Here is a 22,114-nt window from a genome sequence, read left to right on the forward strand (position 1 = left end):
GCCCTTTCCCACTTATTTAAAAATGTGGCATGTTAGCTTATCAAATAGTTTTCACAAGTCACCACCATATGTTTATGTTCTTAGAAACTCGGGCCTGGTAGGATTGCTGCTTTGGGGTCTCTTTTTGTGGAGGGACCATGGGCCTAGAAGCGTAGGTTCTCTGATTTTACCTGGAGGGGGGCAAAGCTCAGCAGGTGGACTGTCATCTCTGCTTCAGTCTCCCCTTCCATCTCAGCCTCCTGCACATCTGCATGGACAGAACTGGAAGCCTAGCAATCATCTGTTACCTGGAATGTGGGGTCTCCTCAACCAGGACAGCCATGCCCGTCCCAATTTGCTTGGGAGCAGACATTTCCTGCAGGTACCTGAGAAACTGAAAGCTAATTTTATCTATTAAATTCTTGGGGTGCTGGGGAGGCAATAGATGTTTCTGTCCACACATTTTCCTCATAACAAAATACAACTTTAGCCCAAAAGTGAACACTGAGAAAATGGATCACGGGGATTGACAAAGGGCTAGAAAGCCATCAACACTCAAGAGCCAGACCTTTGCCTCAAACCAGTCACATCTTTGTTTCTGTTTACAGGATCAGTAGAGCTGGGTACTGGTCTGAGAAAGAAAGACTGTTGAGTTTTGGGGGCTAGCCATTGTGGGAGAAGGCCAGAGCATCTTTTCCTCATGCACAGAAGGCTGAAGAACTTTGCTTTCTAAAAGCAGATCCACCCATAGCCTGGAGTCTGCAGCATCAACATGGTCATGAGCGCAGCAGATGGATAACATCTTGGGGGCCACAGGTGGAAAAAAAAAAGCCAGGCTGTTCCTTAATTGTGTCTAAGCAGCAGAAGGTAAAATGGTAAAAGCTACAGTAGAAAACATGACTGGGAAGCCTCCCTAGAGGCATGATGCTCTGTTTGAAACTACGGTGTGTCTGGGATGATGAGCGACACTGTGCCCTCCAGTGGTCTGTCACGCTCAACTAATCCCTCTATGTGACTGTATATCAGGAATCTGGTACCTTAGGACCTGGAAGTAGGAGCCCCGCTGCGGTGAGCCACAAGCCCTAGATGTTGGAAATACACAAAACATTCACTTTTCCCCTGGAGGAGGAAGGAAGAAATCCAGGTTTCAAAAGAACAGTCCAGTCTATAAAAGGCAAAATAATTTTTTTTAAAGGCTCGGAAATCCGCATAAAACCAAGTGCTTGGATTCCCACCCACCGCTACACAGAACAAGTGAGAGCAGAGCATGAGAACTTGTGTGGTGGAAATGAAACGACATGGCTAAGCACTTGGCTGGAGCCATTGATGGCGCCCCTTGTGGTCAGGCCTGGAGCAGCCGAAGTCTGTGCATACACAATCCACAGTGCCATCATGACCACTGAACGCCAAGGGTGGAGCCATGACCTACATGCAGTCTTCTTCCTTGGGCCCTTTCTCTGCAGAGGACTTCAGAGCTGCTGGAGTTTAGCCCCTTGGGGCAGAACCTTGGGGCCTGAGTGGCTGTTAAAGTGAAGTTTCATTGGTATGTGGCCTGGAATTCTCTTCCTCCAGCAGAGCAATTCTTTGCTTGAGCATTCTCGCTTGGGTCTCGTGTCGCTCCACCATAGCCATCATCTGGGATTCCAACTTCTTCAGCTTGTTTTGATGTTTCTTCTTTGCTTTTTCATAGGCAGCCACCAGGTTACTGGGTGGGAACAGAGGAAAGTGAGTAAAGATTCATCCCAAGGAGTGAGGGACGCCCTGTCCTTTGTGGCACTGGGGAGTGCAGCCCGCCTCTTCAGTAGGAACCCAAAGTCTGCTGATTAGAAGCTGCACAGTACTAGGATTCTGGCTTAAGCATACTAATGCAGGCCCAGGTGGTATGCTGACGGTTAACACAGTAGGAGGGCTTAACCCAACAGCCCAAAGTGGCCACATCCAAAACAGGTAAGGATGAGGTTGCTGAATTCTAGAAAATCGAATACAGACACTAGATATTACTGGTTTCATGGCTGCTAGCTACAGGTGGCCAACTATAAGTTACCTAAAATATTCTCTTACCCAGCAGAGAGGCAACTGCTTTGTTTTGCTTTGGACTGGAAGGAAATGCTGTCCCCCTAAAGAAAATAGGCCTGTTAACTGGCCCTAGATCATACAAATTCTCTCTGCTCCAAAATAGAACATAAGCTCCCTCCAGGTATACTCTGTTGCCCTAGTTGGAGTTCCTAATGTGGCTTGAGGACACACACACCGTTCAGGGAGTCTTAGGTTGACAGCAGAGCAGACTGCAAAATCCAGGTAAGCTGTTAAGCCAGGCATTCTTGCAAAATTAAAATGTGCCATTCTAATTACAATTTGGAAAACAGTGGTTTTCATAGGAGTGTGATATCTACCAAGCTTGAATTTTTTGTAAATGAATAAAAACTTAGCAGTCTGTCAGTTTTAGTTCCTGATATTAATAGATGTCTTACAGGCACAAAGGTTTTGAAGTCCTCATTTTTTTATATATATAGGAAGATCATGTACCCCAAGTGTTATGAGACTCTTAACTTGGAGTCTGGAGTACCCTGACATGTTCCACTGGATGAGGAATTGCTCTGATGGTCTGACTGCCCATTGAAAACACCGGCTCACACACCGATTCTTAATTGTTGTTCATGACTTCTCAGAACCTTTATTATGGAAAACATCAAAGAGAAACCACCCTAGACTCCATTTTCCTAAGCCCATCTACTCTGAAATGGTGTTCATCTTAAATTTCCTGGTTTCTGGTCAGCTGTATGGCAGACTCTATACTCACTTCCAAAAGACAAAGGAAAGATATCTCTGTGTCAGTCACTTCCCAGGAGACAGATCCTCCCATGCCCAGCCTCTGGGCTACACAGGAACTTTACCTATTGGCCCGTTTTAGGTCATTAACAAACTCTGCTGACTGCTGGTGTCTGATCTCACTGCTTTTGGTGAGTCTTTCCAAGGCGCTGACCAGCTCTTGAACTCTGGCCTTGAGTTTCTTCTCCCTGTATCAAAGAGAGACAACAGTAGTCATCAGCAGGTGCTGGTGGGAAGGAGGCAGGGTAGCTGGCCAAGGGTCGGGGTCCAGAGCACAGAAAGGTAAGCTGGTAGTGGGCTGAGGAGCACAGCTTGGCTCTACTCAGCCAGAATGAGCATTTTTCAACACTATTCTCAAAGACTAACCAAGCCTGCTTCTTCAGTGTATGCCCCACGGACGAAGAAAGGAGTTGGTGCTACTGGCACAGATATCCTCCAGTCATGACCACAGACTCATTGCCCACGTGTGTCTAAGCAACAGCTCCCAGTTCCATGCCTAGATGGCCTAGTTCTTGCTTACTAACAGACCATAAGGAAACAAAAATGGTGGTATTGGAGGAAGGAATCAAAATGACATTCGTTTCATCGTAAAAGACCTCATTTCTCAGTAAAGTACTTAAATTTCATTTGCACTCTGATTGGACTCCATGTGCTCTTTACTACTGTGGTGGCTCATGCTAGCTGAGAGAGGAAGCAGGCAGTCTAATACATCAGTACCTGCCGGGACTCCGGGGAACACCCTGCCTGCTTCCCGGAGTCCCGGCAGGTACTGATGTATTAGATCTTCCCTGATGCCACATAGACAGATAGGAGTACTGTCATAATGTACTTGGTAGTACGTTATGTACCTCGCCTTACTGAGCTGGTTCCCTGCACCAGCACCTGAGCACTATGCCTAATTGGTAACTTGAGAGCCGCCTGAGTCACAACTAGTGTTCAAGCTTCTTGAGAATTCAGGGTGTAGGAAAAGAAATTACTCTAAAAAGGGCTTTGTGTGAAAACTACAATTCACCCTAATGAATCTGTGCCTGCTGGGAGTAGTAGTATCAAAAATACAAGCAGAAGATGCACCCATCCCTTTGACTAAGCAAACTGATTTCTAGAAATACCTTAAATACTTGAGCATGGCACCCCAAGGTGTATCCGTTGAATCTGGAATCATTTTGGCTTACAATAATTAAGGATAGACACGTAAAAGCACTTGCCACCAAACCGAGCCTGCTGACCTGAGTGGAAGGGAAGAATTGACCCTGGAGTTGTCTTCTGACCACTCCAACCTACTGGGGTGTGCACACACAGAGATTGGGGGAGTGTTTGAATTCATCAGGATCTGTCCGTGCTACTGAAATGCCTGTCGATAAATCTGCCTAAATGCACATCAGCATGCACTGACATGGAAGGATAGAACATTGTTTTATAAGAACAACTAGGGATGGGGTTGTATTGTGATGATAGACCAGAAACCAACCGCAGATTTAGCAGTGGTTGGGGAAGGGGTTAGCAGAAGGCGGAGATGCTTAGAATGCTTGGAAAGGGGGAGGAGCAATAAACCAAGGTGGCTGCACCCACTGCCACCTCAGGGTGGGGAGATTACTTCCTGTGTGGCTCTGACCCCCATCTCCCCTACCTGGTCCCTTTAATATCTAATCATTTACATTTCAGCTTTCAGGGCAACGTGACCTCTCCGGACATGTGACTGGAGGAAGTAACTCCATACAAAACCCCAAAGGAGAAAGCCCAGCAACCAGCCTGTGCTATGGGACTCATTCTTCACTAGGTCCTTCCTCCACTTGCCTTGGCCTCAGGCTAGCTGGCCACAAGGCAGGCAGGAATGAGGGTACACATCTCCCCCTGCCGGGGAACATGTTCATCCTGAGCACTAGCTTTCACGAAGAAACCTGGCCAAGCCGTGTTTCCCACTGGAATCACAGAATGGTAGCATTCCCTGCTAGAAGAGGGAGGCTCCCTCTGTCCCTAACCCTTCCAGGCAGCCCCTCCAGTGGGGGCAAGGTTAGGAGAACAGGGAGGGTTGCTCCTTCACCCATCCTTCATTGGCTGAAAAGTTACTTACGTTTTGTTTTGATTTTCCTTATAACAATTTTCTTGTGTCTGTGTGTATGTGTGGGGTGGTGTGAGTACAGAGGTCACAAAGCTGATTCATTGTACAGAAGGGGGAACAACTTGTGAAGACTAAAAATAGAACCGTCAACGCAAAGACATTCACAACAAAAAATCTTCTACAGAGACACCATCACTACCTCCATCTTTTCCTACCTGCCACCAACAAAAAAAGGATTTCCCTCCCTAACGAGTGGGTTCTCACAGTCCCAGGAGACTTTATGGACCTAGCGGACTCTACAGTAGGACAGACCACCCAAACAAGCAAAGATGCTCCCAGACCTGCCAATCCCCAGCTAGGGGTGATAATACAGAGTGTTGCCAGCCCTGGCTCAAAACGGTCCCTCTAGGACCACATAAGTCTGTACACAAGGGAAAGAAGCATGGACACCATGTCACTTATTTGAAGATGCAAAAGCAGGCCACACCTCCAACGTGGGTTCTTCTGGCTGTGTTGAAAGGACAGATCTATAAGACGACTCAGGGCATAGATCAGTGGCCAGGATCGCAACAATTCTATGCTGAAGTAACACCGCATATCTAGTGTGGAAGCCCAGAGACGCCATGTAAGTCTAAGATAAAGATATTGGAATTTGAAATTTCAACAATAATAAAGTTAAATACCTCAATTTTTAAAACCGCGACGACACGCCAAAAAATTGCTATATTGACTTAAATATGACTGAATATCACTATTATTTTTAAGGGAACAATGTTGGGAATCAAACCTTGGGCAAATGTGTACCGTGAGCGACACTCTGTGCTGTTAAATTAATTTCATGTGTTTTGCATTTTTAATGTGGAATTGAAATTCAAAATGATAGTTGTGGCTCGTAGCTCAGACGGTGAGAACGAGAATTATGGAGACATAAGAAGGAGAGGGATCCCTAACCTGGTTGGTGGAAGCCTCTTGTTGGTCAATCATCACTAACTGAGCTTGACACTTCTCTAATCCCTTGTGCAGACTGAGTGGCTTGGTTTTACACTATTAGTTTGTAATCCTAAAATATCTGGAAATAAAATATCTGTAATCCTAAAATATCTCTCACTTAAGAGAGATGGGAGTGAAGCAACCTTTTAAAACACAATTTGGGAGAAACCTAAAATGGCAGGTATGGTTGATGCTGTGACAACTGTGACTCTCCTGAGGGGCCTGCACCTGGGTAATCTACTTTGCTGCTCTTCTACCTTGGGGAGCACATACCAAACTTGGCTGTGTCTTTCTTTCTGGATGCATATATAGTTAGGAGAACTGACCTTCATGCATAAAATCTCAAACTCTGCTGCATACTGACCAGTCCTGAAATTCCTTCCTGGGTGAAAGCCATGAATCTGGGTCTGGCCTGAGTTCAAGTCCCTCAGAAATTATGGGAACTTCTCGGGCTGTTTTCCCACACACAGGATGACTTGGAAAAATCTAAGAACCCATTTGCCTGTCCCAGTCATTTTGAAATCTCAACCATTAATGTTCTGATCCTTCTAGTTTCCAACATAATATGCCTGGCTGTCAGAAAGGGAGGAATTTATGTGGTTTCTGTCCGTAAAACTGTATGCCAGTGCAAGCATTTTCTTTGGCTCCACACAAGAGAAAATTAAATATAAATTGCTCCCTCAGTACGAATGCATTCACCATGTTCTGGGATTACACAATCTCTTGTTATTTTGTTTGCTGTGACTACCACCAAGTAAAAACAGAATAACGCTATGTGGAATAGGACTCAGAGACCAACCATCCAGTTCAGGTTTCAGTTATGGGTCTTCCCACTCCAACCAAAAAAAAAAAAAAAAAAAAAGGGCTATATATGGTCATAAAAGGTGGTATCTTATCACACAGGTGGTGGTTTGGTATGTGTTGTTACAGTTCTAAGCAGTGGAGTACCCACAAAGTACCCATTTAAGAGATGGGACTCTCGGGGTACTAAGGAAAGCCAAGTCAGCTGGACTGTAAGATGGGGGAGAAGCTGATACACAGGCCCCTGAGGTAAGACTTGACCATGGACTGGCTAGAATCGCAGCTCTGTGCACAAACAGGAGAAATGAGTGCCCTCTAAGAAGGCCAGTAGAAGTAGTTTGTGATTCAGTTAAATCTCAGGTCAGCATGTATCCAGCAGTCCATATAGCTATTCACAAGAACTGAATTCAGACCAAACAGCAGGGAATCACAGCCATGTACCTACAGGCTGGGATTCCTCCTGGGGGGAGGGTGAATTGTCTACTCATGTAATTCCTGTCTTCCTCACCTTCTAAGTATTCCAGTCCCCGTCAGCCTTCCATGCCACAGAAATGGCTTGTAGTAGTCGTTGACATCCTTATCTTACTGTACTTTGAGCCTCTTGGCTATTGATCAATGCAGTGCCCCACGGACCTGCATCTTTGTTTCTTACTGCTTTCCCTCTAACCTACACTTCTGAATGTTGGTAATTACTTAGGACTTCGATTGGACTAGATTTCATCTCTTACCCTTTCTTTAGGTTTGTCCACTGTCGTTTATTTTCCTTACAACTATATGGCCGAATCTTGATCTCCAGGCCTATCCTTGTATCTCTCAGCCTGACGCCTCCCACTTAACAGCATTAGCTTAATTTCTAGAGGAGAACTTTGGAAACTCTACACAAAGCCACGCTTTTCGTGTTGACGAATGGCCACATCAGTATTTACCACATGTAGAGGCATAGCCAGACCCTCTCTTGAATCAGCATCTATCTACGTTCATCATCAAACTGTCTCCCAAGTCTTGACTTCATGCCACTTCTTCAGGTCCAAACTGCTGTCCTTTCATACCTAGATAAGTATGGCAGCCTGCTGAGCATCTTCTCTGCTTTACTCTGACCCCACTCTGATCTGGCTTTCACACAGCAGCCAGGTCTCTTTTTCATTGTGGAAAATCAGGTCAGAATACTTCCCTCTGGCGCTTTCTACTTACACTTAGAAGGATGCATGTGGGATCTGTTCTATGATGTCCTTCCAACCCTCTGCTGGTTCTTCAGCTTAAATATCACCTCTAGGACCACCATCAACAGTGGACAAATGGCCCCAAGTTGGGACATCACAGCATTTTGCCTTTTTCTTCATGTTATTCACTGCCAGCTAGAAGTACCATGGCTTGGCCAGATTCCTTCACTCTTTTTTTCCTCCTTCATGTCCACCATCTTACTCTCTTAACTGCTTGCATTTAGACTATCCAGGCAACAGATAACAGCTATCTTATCTCTAAGTCCTTTTCTGGGATGAAGTCAGTTCTCACAACAGCCTTTGCCATCAGCATTACTACTGTGCTCACTGTTCAAATGTGAATTCCGAGGCACACTCAAGACACTTGCCCACAGCCAGGTGCTGCTGCCCTGATGGCTGGCGTTCACACCCTGAGATCCTCCAGCAGGGTATGGGTGCTGAGGGCTTAAGAGTCAGTCCTGTGACTCATGAAGGGGATAAGCAGAATGTGCAATAAACAAGGGCTCTGGTTGAGAGCACAGGCCTGCGGAGCCAGGCTTCTGTATCCCCAGAGAACAAGGTTCTATAGCTGTTCTGTCTGAGCTTAGCTGGAGTTCCCAGGAGTTATGGCAGCCAGTGCTTTGGCCCAGATTCTCTGAGGAACATGCTTTTTGCGCTCAAGACATGAACTTGGCACTGCCATGGGCATGCTGCTCCTCCATCCCTGACTGCCATGTACCAGGGTGCTCCTCACCACTCTGCCTCTATGCTGTTTCAGGTGAGGCTGCCAACTTTGGGCTTTTGAAACACTGGACAATAACAAAGGAAATCTCAAGGACTCCAGGAACACCCATTTCAAACGCTTGGTGGGGCGTCAGCCTTTACCTTCCCCCTAGACACCCCGGCTTTGGACCTCAGCAACTTATTTCCATGATAATGAACCCACAGGCCCACTTTGTATTGCATTAACATCCTGCAGATCCATGTTGCATTTACAGAATGAGCACCACTCCTCATGTTTGATTGCTACTATAAATCAGCTGAATGTGAAGAATCAGCTAGTGCAAGTTTTTTAAAAAAAAAAATCTTTCAAAGTAATGGTCCTACTAACAAAATGATGAAAATTCTGCTGCTGTTGGCTCAGGGGAGCTTCTGTTGGAAAGCTTCGCACTCAGATTGGCCACTTTTCTCTTCATCCATCCCTCTGTGTCTGTGGCTTAGAACAGTATTCATGCATAGCTATTGAAACAAATGATGTCATTTTCTCCCTCTTGGCCAAGACTCCACACACAGGTGTGCTGATGACTTTGCAACTGAGACACCGAATTGTAAGAGTCTTGCTAACAGCCAAGTGCTCCAAGGACCCTGATGGGCACTTGGTACCACTGAGGGCTCAGGGAAGAAACACAGGGTGATGACTGAGTGATGCAAGTCTCCGGAGGTTGAGTAGGATTCTAAACTGGATTGAGAAGCACTTGAAACATGAGACGGGAAGTTACTTGAGATTGAGTGATGACCTTGACTGCTGTGGCTCATCACCTTGCCCTGGAGATGTAGCACTGTCACTGCACCTTCGTCAGAAGCGAACATTAAGGTATCTTGGTGGCAGGACACATGATCAAGAGGACAACTGGTTCACCATGGACACTTGAGTCTTGAGTCACTGGGGCAGGGGCAATTGGTAAGAAAGCAAAGCATGTGGAGGAGAATGAAAGATGGAAGGGAAGACACAATATGACTTTCAAGTTGTGATTGTAGCTCATTAGGAGAGAAGATGTGAGTGGGGGCATGGCTGTGAATATTTTGTCACTATGGGGGTATTCAGCTGTCTAAGACGAGGGCCTGTGTTCAGTCAGCCCCTTCATGCTGCCTGCAGCAGCCAGGGGTGCAGCCACGGGAGGCCAATAGTGTGTGCACACTCCTTGCTTCCCAGTGTGGAGGAAGAACAGCTTTCTTCCTTTGAATTAATATAACCTCATCAATATAGGGTGCCACGCCTGGGTCTCAGCTGAATAAGTTTGCCTCCCACCAGCACTTAACTTGCCCCCAGGTTTGGCAGACAGATGTATGATCATAGGAGCTCAGAGGTTCCCATCTTCCCAGACCAGTACATATGGTGGGGGTAGAGTTCTTCAGAATGAAACACGGGAGTGGGTCAGCACACCTCTGATGGGTGATAGCATTCTGTATGCTTGAAAATGTGTTGCTCTGATTGGTTGATAAATAAAGCCTGTTCGGCCAATGGTGAGGCAGAATAAGGTTAGGCGGGACATTCTAACTGGAGAGATAAGAGAGAAGAAAAAAGAGGACAGGAGACACTGCTACACACCACCAGAAGAAGCAAGACCAGAAGTGAAGGTACCGGTAAGCCACGAGCCATGTGGCAAAGTATAGAGTTATAGAAATGGGTTGATTGAAGATATAAGAGATAGCTAGTGAGAAGCCTGAGGCATTAGGCCACACAGTTGGTAATTAATATAAGCCTCTGTGTGTTCATTGGGTCTGAGTGGCTGCAGGACCGCAGGGCCACAGGAGCCAGGCAGGACCAGGAAAACATTCAGCTACACACCTCTGTACAAAACTGACTCTGCCTTTTTGTGTGCAGTGAGGCTCTCTCACAAAGGCACATAGCATTTCCCCAGTCTTACTGGGAGACCTTGGAGATCACCCAACTTTGCTGTACCAGTCCTGCCCTCAATCATATGGGGCACCTGCTTCAGCTCCCATGATTGTGATGGAGATGAAGCGGGTTACTCTGCTCAGCTGTGCTCAGGTCAAGAGGGCAGCCTAGAATACATCTACACACAGGAAGCCATCCCTGAAAATTCCCTTCTTGTGGCTTCCATTTCCCAATTCATTTGGTAGAAAGATAACTCTGCCAAATTTTACTAGGGCCTGCTGGATCCTAATAAGAGAGGGATTTCAGACAGAGACATGTTTATAGTTCACAGTAAAAGTAAAGTCACCCTGGTTAGAAAGCATCTCTCCTGTACATGACTAGCCATCCAAGGGGGATTTCAGGGCCATACCAGAAGCAATACAGCACAGTAGATGTTCACAGAAATAGAGGGCACAAAACTAGACCAGATGGGAGTCATATAAGAAACATGGGACAGACTGTGGGGCTGGAGAGATGGCTCAGAGGTTAAGAACACTGGCTGCTCTTCCTAGAGGTCCTGAGTTCAAGTCCCAGCAACCACATGGTGGCTCAAAACCATCTATAGTGGGATCTGATGCCCTCTTCTGGCATGCAGGCATACATGCAGGTAAAACAAACAGACAAACAAATAAATAAATAAAATAAAAAGAAATGTGGGGCTGCACCGAGTTCTTGTTTTATACCCCAAAAGAAGATAAAAAACACATGCCAAGAGGCGCAGTGGTGAAGGCCTACCAGAAATCAAAGCTGCGTGGGAACAGGGCAGTAAGACAGATGGAGTAGCTGGTGGTGGATACCAGTCTTGGAATGGCTGGCTCTCCCAAAGAAGGGACTATTAATATTCTGATTCACCCCCTTGAAATCCTGCCCCTTGGCACCACCCTGAGTCCTGCCTTAAAAACCTCTTCTTGAGGAAAAACTCCACCCCTTCTCTTTCTCTCTTCAGCTTCCTCTCAGGAGGTACACTCTTTCTAACCCCCTCTCTCTCCTTCCCTCTTCTTCCTGTCTTTTCCTATCTTTCTCTTTATCCCTCATTATAATAAACCATTTCGGCAGGGATGCAGCCTCTGGGTTGTGAATGTCCACCTGCCACCACCCACACCATGCAGCATGTCAGCATGGTCCCCTGCACAAGTGGGATACCCTGGCCCAGCCAGCTGGGGATTTCCCATGTGTGCATAATTCATAACAGGGACCAGTGCTCTTCCTGCTACACTTACCCGGTTGTTCTGCTCTGCAGAGGGCATGGCCCACAGTGCTCTTCTCCCACAGAAGTGAACCCCTGCAAACACTGGCAAAACAGGCCCCTGACCTATGCCAGCTCAGCCTGCTACTGACCAGACGGACACCTTCTGAAAAGGTGTTTGTTTCCTCTCCACTTTTAAAATTGGAAACATCCCCTAACCTCGGTCTTCCAGTGTCTGGACTGTTCTCCCTCATGAAATGATGATTCCCATTTCAAAGCTGTATTTACAGTCTAATTATGTTATTTTCTTTTATCCTCTGGCTTCTCTGGTTCTTTCTTGGCTCCATCTATCTGGCTCTTGATTAGAAATCCATGCTAACCAACTTAAGGCTGGTTATTGGAAATCCATTGTGACGAGGGATAAATGAAATCTCTTTATGTTTAGTCAGCACAACATGCATCCTACTGGTGCCAGCAAAAGCCTCTGGGGCTTGGGGAATTTGAAAAATGTACAAGCACAGTTTACAGATACTATCTATAAGACTCCCCCATTGGACCCAGAGAGCAGATTTTCATCCTAGTCTTTGGCACACATAAGTTATTGCATTTGTTCGGGCATTCTCCCAAGCTGTGCCGGTCTTCTGCCCCAGGCAGAGTAATCACAAAGTAGCAACATCCCAAAAGGTATTTGCAAAATCAATGCCATTCCAACTTGGAAAGAAAGACTGAGAGACTGAGCAAACCAGGAAGGTAGAAAAGGATCCACAAGGCCAACTTCAGTCAACTGGGAGTCCACATAGAAAACACACAGGAGGGGGGTGGGGATTTAGCTTAGTGGTAGAGCGCTTGCCTAGCAAGTGCAAGGCCCTGGGTTTGATCCTCAGCTAAAAAAAAAAAAAAAGAAAACACACAGGAGGATCAGCGTGGGATCAAGTTAGCTGAGAATGTACTGCCATAACTTCCCACGTCAACTCCCTAGACTTAGGGAAGTATTTTGTAAAACTCCCTAAGCTTTTTTAAAAGCAACTAATGTTCCTGTGTCCCAGCAGCCAGGAATGACCAGGAAACGTGAAAGGCAGACAGTTTTCTTCTTCCTAAAAGAGGAAACCTCAACGGAAAATGCAGAGAGGAGCAGCTGTTTCAGAAAAGAGAGTCAGAGGGATCTGAATCAAACTAAACTGCCAGCTGTCTCAACAGGGTCAGATGGGGTCATCTAGGCTGACTCACAGTGATGTCAGCCAGCAGCGACAAACGGCCCAGTAGATGAACTTGGTAGACAGGATCTCACAGAACCCCAGGGAAGCATGCTGAGAGGGAGACATGGAACTCACAGTCCAATCATGATGCTTAGAAATACAAATGCCCTAGCTGGGTGGTGGTGGTGCACGCTTTTAATCCCAGCTCTTGGAGGCAGAGGCAGATGGATCTCTGAGTTGGAGGCCCGCCTGATCTACTGAGTGAGTTCCAGGACAGCCAGGGCTATACAGAGAAGCCCTGTTTTGAAAAAAAACAAAACAAACAAAAAGAAAGAACTACAAGTCCACAAACCAGAAACAGCAAATAGAAGTTTGGGCAAAGCTCAATTCCAAGAGTACAGGCAGCTAGGGACAAAATGAAATTGAAGAACTAAGTACAATAAATACCCTCATAGAGATGCAAGAGAGCGTCGCTTCATTTAAAAAGATGACTTCAGCACCAAAATTTATAAACATGAGGCAGACTGTCACAGTAGCTCCAACCAAAGACTGAGTGAGTTGCAAAACCCAGCTGACAGTTTAATCTCCATGAAACACTACAGTGTATTTCACCTGTCACGCACTGGCACAGGGTGCAACAGATGCCTACAGCTACAGAGAACTTGAATCTTGATTGGTTTGGTCTTAGGAAGTAATGTAGGTATAAAATGCCTACCAGACTGAAGTGATCTTTTGAGTATAGTGAGTTAAGGAGGACAATTTTTAATTGACTTTTTCATGTGAGTAGTAGTAAACGTGAAATTACTTCTCTTTGGACAGACATTGCCTGGGCTCCAAAGCAATGGGATGACAGGAAGTGTGAGAAGTTAGGCTGCAGAAGACAGGTCAAAATGCATCAGCATCTCTTTCTGTTTGGAAAAGAAGAAGTAGATATGGGAGAAGAAGTACTGTAACATTGGAGGAAAATGTCCACGGACAGAGTAAAGACAGGCCTTCCGTTGGCAAGGGCTACTGATGCTGAGGAATGCAGTCCCACTAAAGATGTCTTGAAAGGGGAGGGTAGCTGTTTTTGGTATCACCATTTACCTGATCTAGAAGGGTCTAGTCAATGTGGCAACCTGCAACCCAGGAGGGAGAGATTTTCTTACTTGCAAATGGAATGACTGTCTATATGCCGAAACCCAGCACTCACTTTTCAGAATGGCAGGTTTTTCCATTTCTAGCCTGCAAAGTTGGGGCACAAGGAAAACATCCCAGTGCCGCCTTCTTTCCAGGCAGACCACTATGATCCCGGAAGAGCCGGAATGAGCAGCCGTGAGAGTGTGACAAGAAGCCCTCAGAGCCGAAAGGAGCAACATGGGGTCATGAGGGGCGCTTACCGTCGGATGGCGCTGGCGAACTCTGTGGCCAGCTCACTGTCACTGTTCATCCTTACTTCAGACAAAGCCGGGGAGGCAGCATCAGCACACTCCTGAGAAGGGCAAGCGTATTCCTTGTCAGATGTGAAGCAGGGCCCAGGGGCACCTAAACAACCAACACCACTGTGGGGCCTAAGGCAACAGTGCCATGCCTCTGGTACCCTTGGGCCAGCTGACAGAAAACCAGGCAGCAAATCTGGTGATTGTCTCCTCTGTTGCCAGATTTATCATTACCTTCATGTGTTACCCTGACTAAGGAGAACTCCTAGGAATACTTGCTGCACTGGTACTGGTCTAAGCCTGTCACACACCATTGCTCCCTTGTCACTAGGAAGGGCCCTCTGAGGCAGCTAGACTATACTGTCTACTGTGGTCTTCATTCACCATGGAAGAAACCAAGGCACTGGGGTTACCCTGCCCAGTTACTAGCTAGAAGCTAGCAGATCCAGACCTCAAAGCCAGGGCCCATGACTCCGTGTGAGTCTCTTCAGGAAGCAAATATAAATATACACATCCCACTCTTTTCAGAGAAAGCTCGCTTTTTCTAAATGGGGGAGCTTTGTTATGTGCCACGTAATCATAAAACTCAGGTTGAGGAAGAGAAAAACAAGGCCCCCTTCCCTCTGCCATGCAGCAGCCTCACATGGGGACCTTGTGTCACATTTTATAGATGAGGAGTGTAAGACCAGAACTCTTGAAGTGACATCTGAGCAGTAGCCATGTCTAAACAAGAAAACTATTTCCTCTGCAGATATGCTGGGCAGCGGGTGTATTACAAAATGAGGTGGCTGTAGCTAGAGGCTATGGGCCAGAGATAGATACTGATGATGTTGTGTTTCAGGCCTGAGACTAAAAAGCTTGTGATCTGTGGCAGTGTATAGACTGTAAATAGAGAGATATAGCATGATGGCATGACCCCCTACACTAAAGTCCAGATGGTAAGAGACACATCTGCCCCTTAGCCTATTTTAAAAGATGATGGCCTCTTCCAAAGGGAGCCTGAACAGTGGCCTGGTCAATGTGTCCCTGTGCCATTCACCTGAGCTGCACCTCTCCAAATAACTGCCCCCAGCGACCCAAGACTGACTGTGAATTCCAGAAGCAATTTCACTTTTCATGCATACATGGTTGATGTCAGCATTTCACAAGACTCTTAGAGTCTGGGCTCCCCGCCTCTCCCACAGTGCCTCTTGAAATATGATAATGTCTGTTACATACAGATAAGAACAGCAGAAAACCTCATGCAATGTGCATAGGAACTAGGAGCTGGATAAGCTGTTACAAGCTGGAGAGAAGCTTTTAAAATAGGCAGGATCATCCACTCTCCAGAGTAGGAGTGGATGCTATAGGCTCATCTGGGACCTGCCACTGAAATACATCCAGCCCATGGACTAGTAATGGTTTGTCAGTTTGAAGAAAAGAGTTCAAAGAAGAATCGTTTGCCCCAAACAAATGATAGGAAGCTCAAATAGCAGTGCCTGTGGAGGCCTCCTCAGAAGACAGGGCCCGCATTCTCATGCAAGTTGCATGAGGCTTTTGCAGTTCTTGTATGTAGGAAACACTGGTTGCCCTTGGGCAGCTGCAGCTGGTTTGATGGACAAATGTAGCTGAAAGATTTCCTGTCCTGCCCGGGTCCTGCAGTCGGGATGAATTTCTCTCACCTGCTGGTCCCACAGCCACTCAGACCCAAGTAAACACACAGAGGCTTAATATTATTTAAAACTGCTTGGCCATTACCTCAGGCCTACCACTGACTAGCTCCAGAATTTTCCATCTGCCCTGCTCACCAGAAGCTTGGCTCTTTTCTCTATCCTGGTGGCCTCATCTCCAGCAAATACCACCAATGAATGGCCTAGACTCTAGGTCCTAGATGGAAGACATTACTGAAATAGTAAACAGAGCCAATATCTGAGAGTCAGAATAATCCGCTTACTCTACTGAATTCTACCCACTACAAGCACTGGGTACCTCTGAAACTTAGCTTCATATGGAGATGTTTTTAAAAGCCAGCCAGCCTTTCCTGTCAGAGAAATGTCTGTGTGTTAAAGCTGCTCTGCAGAGCACAGGGCTTCTCAGTCAAAAACTATGAGGAAATGTTCAGTTCATGGGCCTTTGGCAAGAACCTGATAAGTTAATTCTTTCACACCCTAAGAACATACCTAGACAGACACTGGTGCTCTGTTGAAGACTCTATCCCAAACTGACCAACAAACTTAAAGGTCATGCAAAGATTCTGAAGGTGAACGCAACAGAAAATGCCATCTTATTAAACCCTGGGTACAATTCCATGAAACACCACCACATGGCCCCTGACAGAGTGCTTCTACACTTGGCATAGCAGCTTCCAGATCCTGAGCCATGCCAACCCACTCCAAGCCCATCCGAGCCCTTCCCTGATTCCCCACTGTTATTCCTTGGAATAACACTGCAAGCTGAGCCTTCCAGCCAAAACATTGATCCCTTTTCCACTTGGTCTCCAAGCCCTGCCTTGCTGGAGGCCTTGCTAACCTCTACTCAATCCACTTCAAACGACTAGCTCCCACTCCCTACTGGGTCATTTCTTCAGGGAATCTCTTCTCAAGCTCCTGATACCTAAGTCCTGACCGTGGCAGGGCATTGGCAGCTGAAACTTGTATTTGGGACACCCTGTAACTGTACTGTGAACATGTCTGTCCATCAGCCCCAGCATACATTCCTAGATGACAGCAGTTTACCTTGGTTCTGGCATACTGTGGATATCTAATCACAGCCTACAAGAGAATGGATAGGTGGGATGCATCAGGGCCTCAGGACTCCTGGCTTAGCAGTAGTGCCATACTGCGAGCGTCATGGGTTCATCTGCAGAATGAGGTGGGGATGTTGACCCTGCCAGCTGTTTGTGCAGCGTGCTTCAGATTTCTTAGCTATTTAGGAAGCAACAATCCCTTCCTTCCTCCCCTCCTTCCTTCCTGCCTAAATACACAACTTTGCTGGAGACATCCCGTAGTACCTACAACTGCGCACAGTGAGAAACCCTTTACGTGATCGGCCAGTCAGCATATGCTTGCAAGTCCTGGATCTGAGCACACTGGTGTCAGAAGAAGCTTGGTATTAGGAATATTAAATATGATGTGCTGAACAGGCAGTTCCCCCCGAGTGAGTGAGGGATAGAATTCATTAGGGTCTGAAACATTTTGTTTTCTTTCTTTCCACTGCAGATGTGGAAGAGAAATACACAATGACAGGATGAGCTTGGATATTAATTAGCGAAGGCCTCTGGGGTGTGGGAGGGGGGCTGATGCGAATATGAGTTTGTGAATGTTATGACTAGAAGCCTGGTCTCTGTTCATATAGACTTTGCAATCCAAGGCTTCCCTTCCACCTACTCTTCCTGCTTACTAAGGCACTGAGAGCAGGGGTGGTGGAGAAGGCAGGAAGCGGCCCGTTAGGTAGGTGTGGGTTAAGCCCTATGCTCTTTTTAGTAACAAGACCTCTCACTTTTGTGGAACCAACCTTATTTTCCTCACTCAAATGCAGACTAGCACTCCTTACTCTGAGATCTAAGGGCGACAAGGACAGACGACAACACGGAAATACAGGCATCTCAACCCAGTGATGGCTGTCGTGAGGAACAGCTAGAAACTGGTTGAGACCACGGCAGAGGCCACGCCTCTGATAAGACTGTGATGTGGGAAAATGTCCAAACTTCGATATAACGTGAGGTGTTGCTTTTTAATGAGGAGTTGGTTTCTTTACAATATCTTAGGACCTCTGGTGCCTGTGGAAATGAGGAAACTGAGGCAACAACATGAGAGATGGCCCAAGTTAAAGGCAGAAGGTAAGGCCTGCCCTGAGGGTACCCTCAACCCACCCACACACCCACCTACACCATCCTCACCCTACCTTGCCAGGCTTCTCTTTGCCACTGCTGCTGGTGGAGCTCAGAGACCGCATCCTCTGCTCCTTCTGCTCCTCCACCTCGGATTTGAGGTGCTCAATGTGCACCAGATAGGCCTGCTCCTGCGCTTCCCTGGTGCTCAGCTTCAGCTCCAGGGCCTTCTTCTCTTTCTCCAACAGGTAGAGCTGTGCCTTCAGCTCAGCCATCTCTTCCTGTGGAACAAGGCACACAAAGCCAATGAGAAGCTTCTTCCACTGGATGCCCTTGCCATGCTGAATGGGTTAAGAGGAAGCTCTGGCTATAAGTCCCGGGTACACAGTCCAGACATCACTTCAAAGCTGGGGACAAACTGTCTCCACACGTCTGGCTGAAGGGCTGACAGGTAGACAAGCCAAGTGCTACATCATCCTGTGGGCTAGAATTTCTACATGGGTAGAAATCACAGGCAAGCAGACTTCCTTTTGGTGTAAGGAAAAACCTTTTAAGATGCTCTAGGCCCCCAAGTGGGCATACTTGCCTTGGTGGAAACCTGTTCTCTGGCATGCACAAGCTAAGGTGCATCCATCTAGGGTTGTCAAGGAAATATCCATGCAAAGAGGTCTGACTGGGCTCCTTCCAATTCCCATCTCTCTCCCATGTCACACTTGTCACTCTGCAGCTGAGCCAGGAAGGCCGAGGAATGCTAATTGTACTAGCATCTACTTCAGAGGAGCCAAAGGAAATCAGCAGGAGCAGCCATCATCCACGGGAAACTACCCCTCAGGTAAGGGCCTTTTGTTTTCTCAATGCTGGGAACTGAACCTAAGGGCCGTGCACATGTTGAGCTGACCCACAGACAGATAACTTCTGAAAATCCCCTAAAAGATTTAACTAGTGGTTTTCTGTGAAGTAAAATGTGAACCCAAAATAGGACAGTGCTAGCCTGGACCAGGAGCCAGAAAACAATGGCAACCATCAGTCTTCTTGGGCACACAGCACTGTTTAAAGTGTTCACAAAAAGTAATCATTTGATTTCTGAATGTAAGGAAGAGTTAAAGGGTACCCACCAAGGCTTGTCCTCCTTGGGGGCACACACATTAGTCACTGTGCTCAGTGACCTCTCAGAACAGGTCAAACCTGCCTTACTATGACAATCAGACATAGCCAGAATGGAAGGGGTTTTCCCATGGGAAGCTGTCTCATCCTTTGCTATCAGAAGGAGGATTCCAAAGGCTATGGCAACTGTGTATCCTGAACTCATGTGATGCCACTCTCAGAACACACACACACAAGCAAGCTTATGGAGGAACGGAGAAGGTACAAGTACCAGAAATACCAGCCTAAGTCTGTGCTTGAGCCTCACAAGGCGGCTTGAGACAACAGACTGCTGCTCTGAAGTTCCTGACATCTGTGGTCTCAGGTGCACAAAAGAGCGAGACTTGGCCTCTGTGAGGCAGGCAGCCATGTTGATACCACCTATGTGAGCAAAGACTCTTGAAGTCCTGCCTGAATAAAAGACTAGGGAACTGCTTTCTGGAGGTGTGGCAAGAGAACTTGTCATCTCTCAGGCTGTGGGTGAGAAGAGACATGAGCTCTTTTGAAAGATCAAAATTCAAGCTTGTATATGGATAGTACAAGAATCCCCATGCCAAAAAAAAAATACTAAAAATGAATACCTGACCTCTGCAATCCACAGGTCACAAGGGATCAGGACAGACAGAGTCCTAGGCTGTGAGACCCCCCAGAGACCATGAAGACATGTTCTCCAAGGAAGACATGTACATTCTACTCCCAATGGAGGTGGAAATGAGTCACTCTGAGGATGCATGGGTAGCATATGCTTTTTTATGTATGTTTGTTTTTTGAGACAGGGTTTCTCTGTGTAATAGTCCTGGAACTCTCTTTGTAGACCAGGCAGGCCTTGAACCCACAGAGATCCTCCTGCCTCTCTCTCCCCAGTGCTAGGATTAAAGGCATGCTCCATGACAACAACCACTACCACCAGCTTGGTTACATATGCAATGGCAGTGAATCAGCATTTATGGGAGGAGAAATAAGAGAATGTGAAAAACTAGAAAGCAAATATTTCCAACAATTAAAGGGGTAAAGAATAGGATCCTAACAACAAGACAGGACGTGCAGAAAGAAGAGTAGGTTATAAAAGGAATCGAGTAGACATTCCAGAGAGGAGTAGTATTTACTCAAGAGCATTTACACGCTGGAACAAAATGGTGAATTCCAACATAGTCCACTGGCTAGGGAATGAGTGGTTCAGTGCACACTGGTGAGCACATTAGAGAAAAGGAGATGGGCTCGTTGTCAGTTTTCCAGAAGCACTCAGGAGGAAAACCAAGCCAGAACATGGGCAATCACTGCTCTGGGTCCTGAGATCCATGTTACAGGTTCTTCCAGCCTTTCACCACTTCTACATCTTCAAAAAAAAAAAATGTCCAAGATGAGCACAGTTTATATCCAGTGTGCAATTATCAAGTGGCCAAGGCAATATTAGAGCATTCACACACACACACACACACACACACACACACACACACACACACACACTCTCTCTCTCTCTCTCTCTCTCTCTCTCTCTCTCTCTCTCTCTCTCTCTCTCCCTCTCTCCTTGGCCATATTAGCAGTAAATCTGTCACACCACATATTGGCTGAACTATAAAAAGGAAATGCTTAGTCTTTGAATAAAAGAAAACATGATGTTTGGAGTGAAAAATGGAAGAACAAGCTAATGGCTCATGTCACATGGTGTAAGAGTCTGCAAAAGAAGTTCCTGCCTGCGACAAAGTCACTATGATCCCAGGCAGTCCTGAGAATTCAGCCAGAGGAATGTGAGCATTCTGAGCTGAGTGGCTGGATGAAGAGCCAAGTAGGGGGATAGAGGTTACTACCAAGGAGGGATGCCTAGATCCCCACATCTCTTTCTGCTGCCCTGCATCTTCCCAGATTCAAACACCAGCATCTTAGAGAGGTGATGAACAGTGCCTGGCAGCACAATCCAGAGCTGACTGAGGATGTACATCAGCTGCTCCAACCAACCAGCCCCTACTCAGGCTCGGTTGAGATGCAGGGTGCCCTGAGCTAAAGAGATGGCAGCTTAACTACTTGCCAAAGAAGGACAATGGCTCCCTTTCTCTAAAAATACTGGCAGGTAGCTCAGCCCATGGATGAAGAGCCCAAGATCTTGGCAGAACACTGGCCAGACCTGTTCTGCCAACTTTCATTGGAGGGCACGAATTCTAAACAGACTCACAGCCCCAAATGCCCCAGGATGACAGGGAATCAGAGCTTTTAACCAATTTCTAAGGTGGCTTTGCCATGGCCTCCTCCTGTCCCAGCTCCCACCAGCATGGGTGATCCAAAAAGGACTTCTACCACTATTGAGATCAGGGGTCACCATGGATAGACAAAGGCTGCAGGTCTAACTTAACCCTTGACAGGCAGTAGTACTGAGCTGGGGCACTCCACAGCATCCTCTGGAGTTCAACTGCCTTTCCAGTAAAGTCCAGCCCATAAGACTTTTCTACACAAATGAAAACCAACCTTCTGCACAGAGACTGGCTATCGTCTAGACAGAGGTAATTACTAACTGAACTCTGCTGGCTACCATGCTCTCGGGGCCCTGTGAGGTAGCCCTCTAGGTGGGCCCAACAAATGAGACCTGCAGCACACCTTCATGGCCATCAGCTCCTGCATCAGCACAGCATTCTCCAGGTCCAGCCTCTGGCTGTCACCCCTTGGCTTGACGTCATAGCTGAGCGGATCGATGTGGATGCTCTCCAGTTCCAGCATGGTCAGCTTGACGGCAGCTCTGTCGTTCTTGAGCTGCTGGATATAATCCTTCAGCCTCTGCTCATCTTCTTTAGTGAACTCCGTGTCACAGCTGCTGGCCGTAGAGCTGGTGGTGCTGAGGGACAAAGAGAAACCCCA

At 46.8% G+C, this 22,114-nt stretch overlaps 1 protein-coding gene across 2 annotated transcripts in view; it reads right to left on the reverse strand.

Moving 5' to 3' along the window:
• Positions 1-1,147: 1,147 nt before the first annotated feature.
• Positions 1,148-22,114, reverse strand: part of Mcc (MCC regulator of WNT signaling pathway) — a 376,902-nt gene continuing 355,935 nt past the window's right edge. For both annotated transcript variants that reach the window (XM_036204583.1, XM_036204584.1), the window contains 5 exons: positions 21,857-22,091; positions 18,199-18,405; positions 14,278-14,369; positions 2,874-2,996; positions 1,148-1,684 (listed from right to left, as the gene is read on the reverse strand). In XM_036204583.1, coding sequence (XP_036060476.1) covers positions 1,504-1,684; positions 2,874-2,996; positions 14,278-14,369; positions 18,199-18,405; positions 21,857-22,091 — 838 coding nt within the window. In that variant the 3' untranslated portion in view covers positions 1,148-1,503. The remainder of the gene's footprint in view (positions 1,685-2,873; positions 2,997-14,277; positions 14,370-18,198; positions 18,406-21,856; positions 22,092-22,114) is intronic.

Source organism: Onychomys torridus, chromosome 13, assembly GCF_903995425.1.
Source record: "Onychomys torridus chromosome 13, mOncTor1.1, whole genome shotgun sequence".
In the NCBI taxonomy this organism is placed as follows: Eukaryota; Metazoa; Chordata; class Mammalia; order Rodentia; family Cricetidae; genus Onychomys; species Onychomys torridus.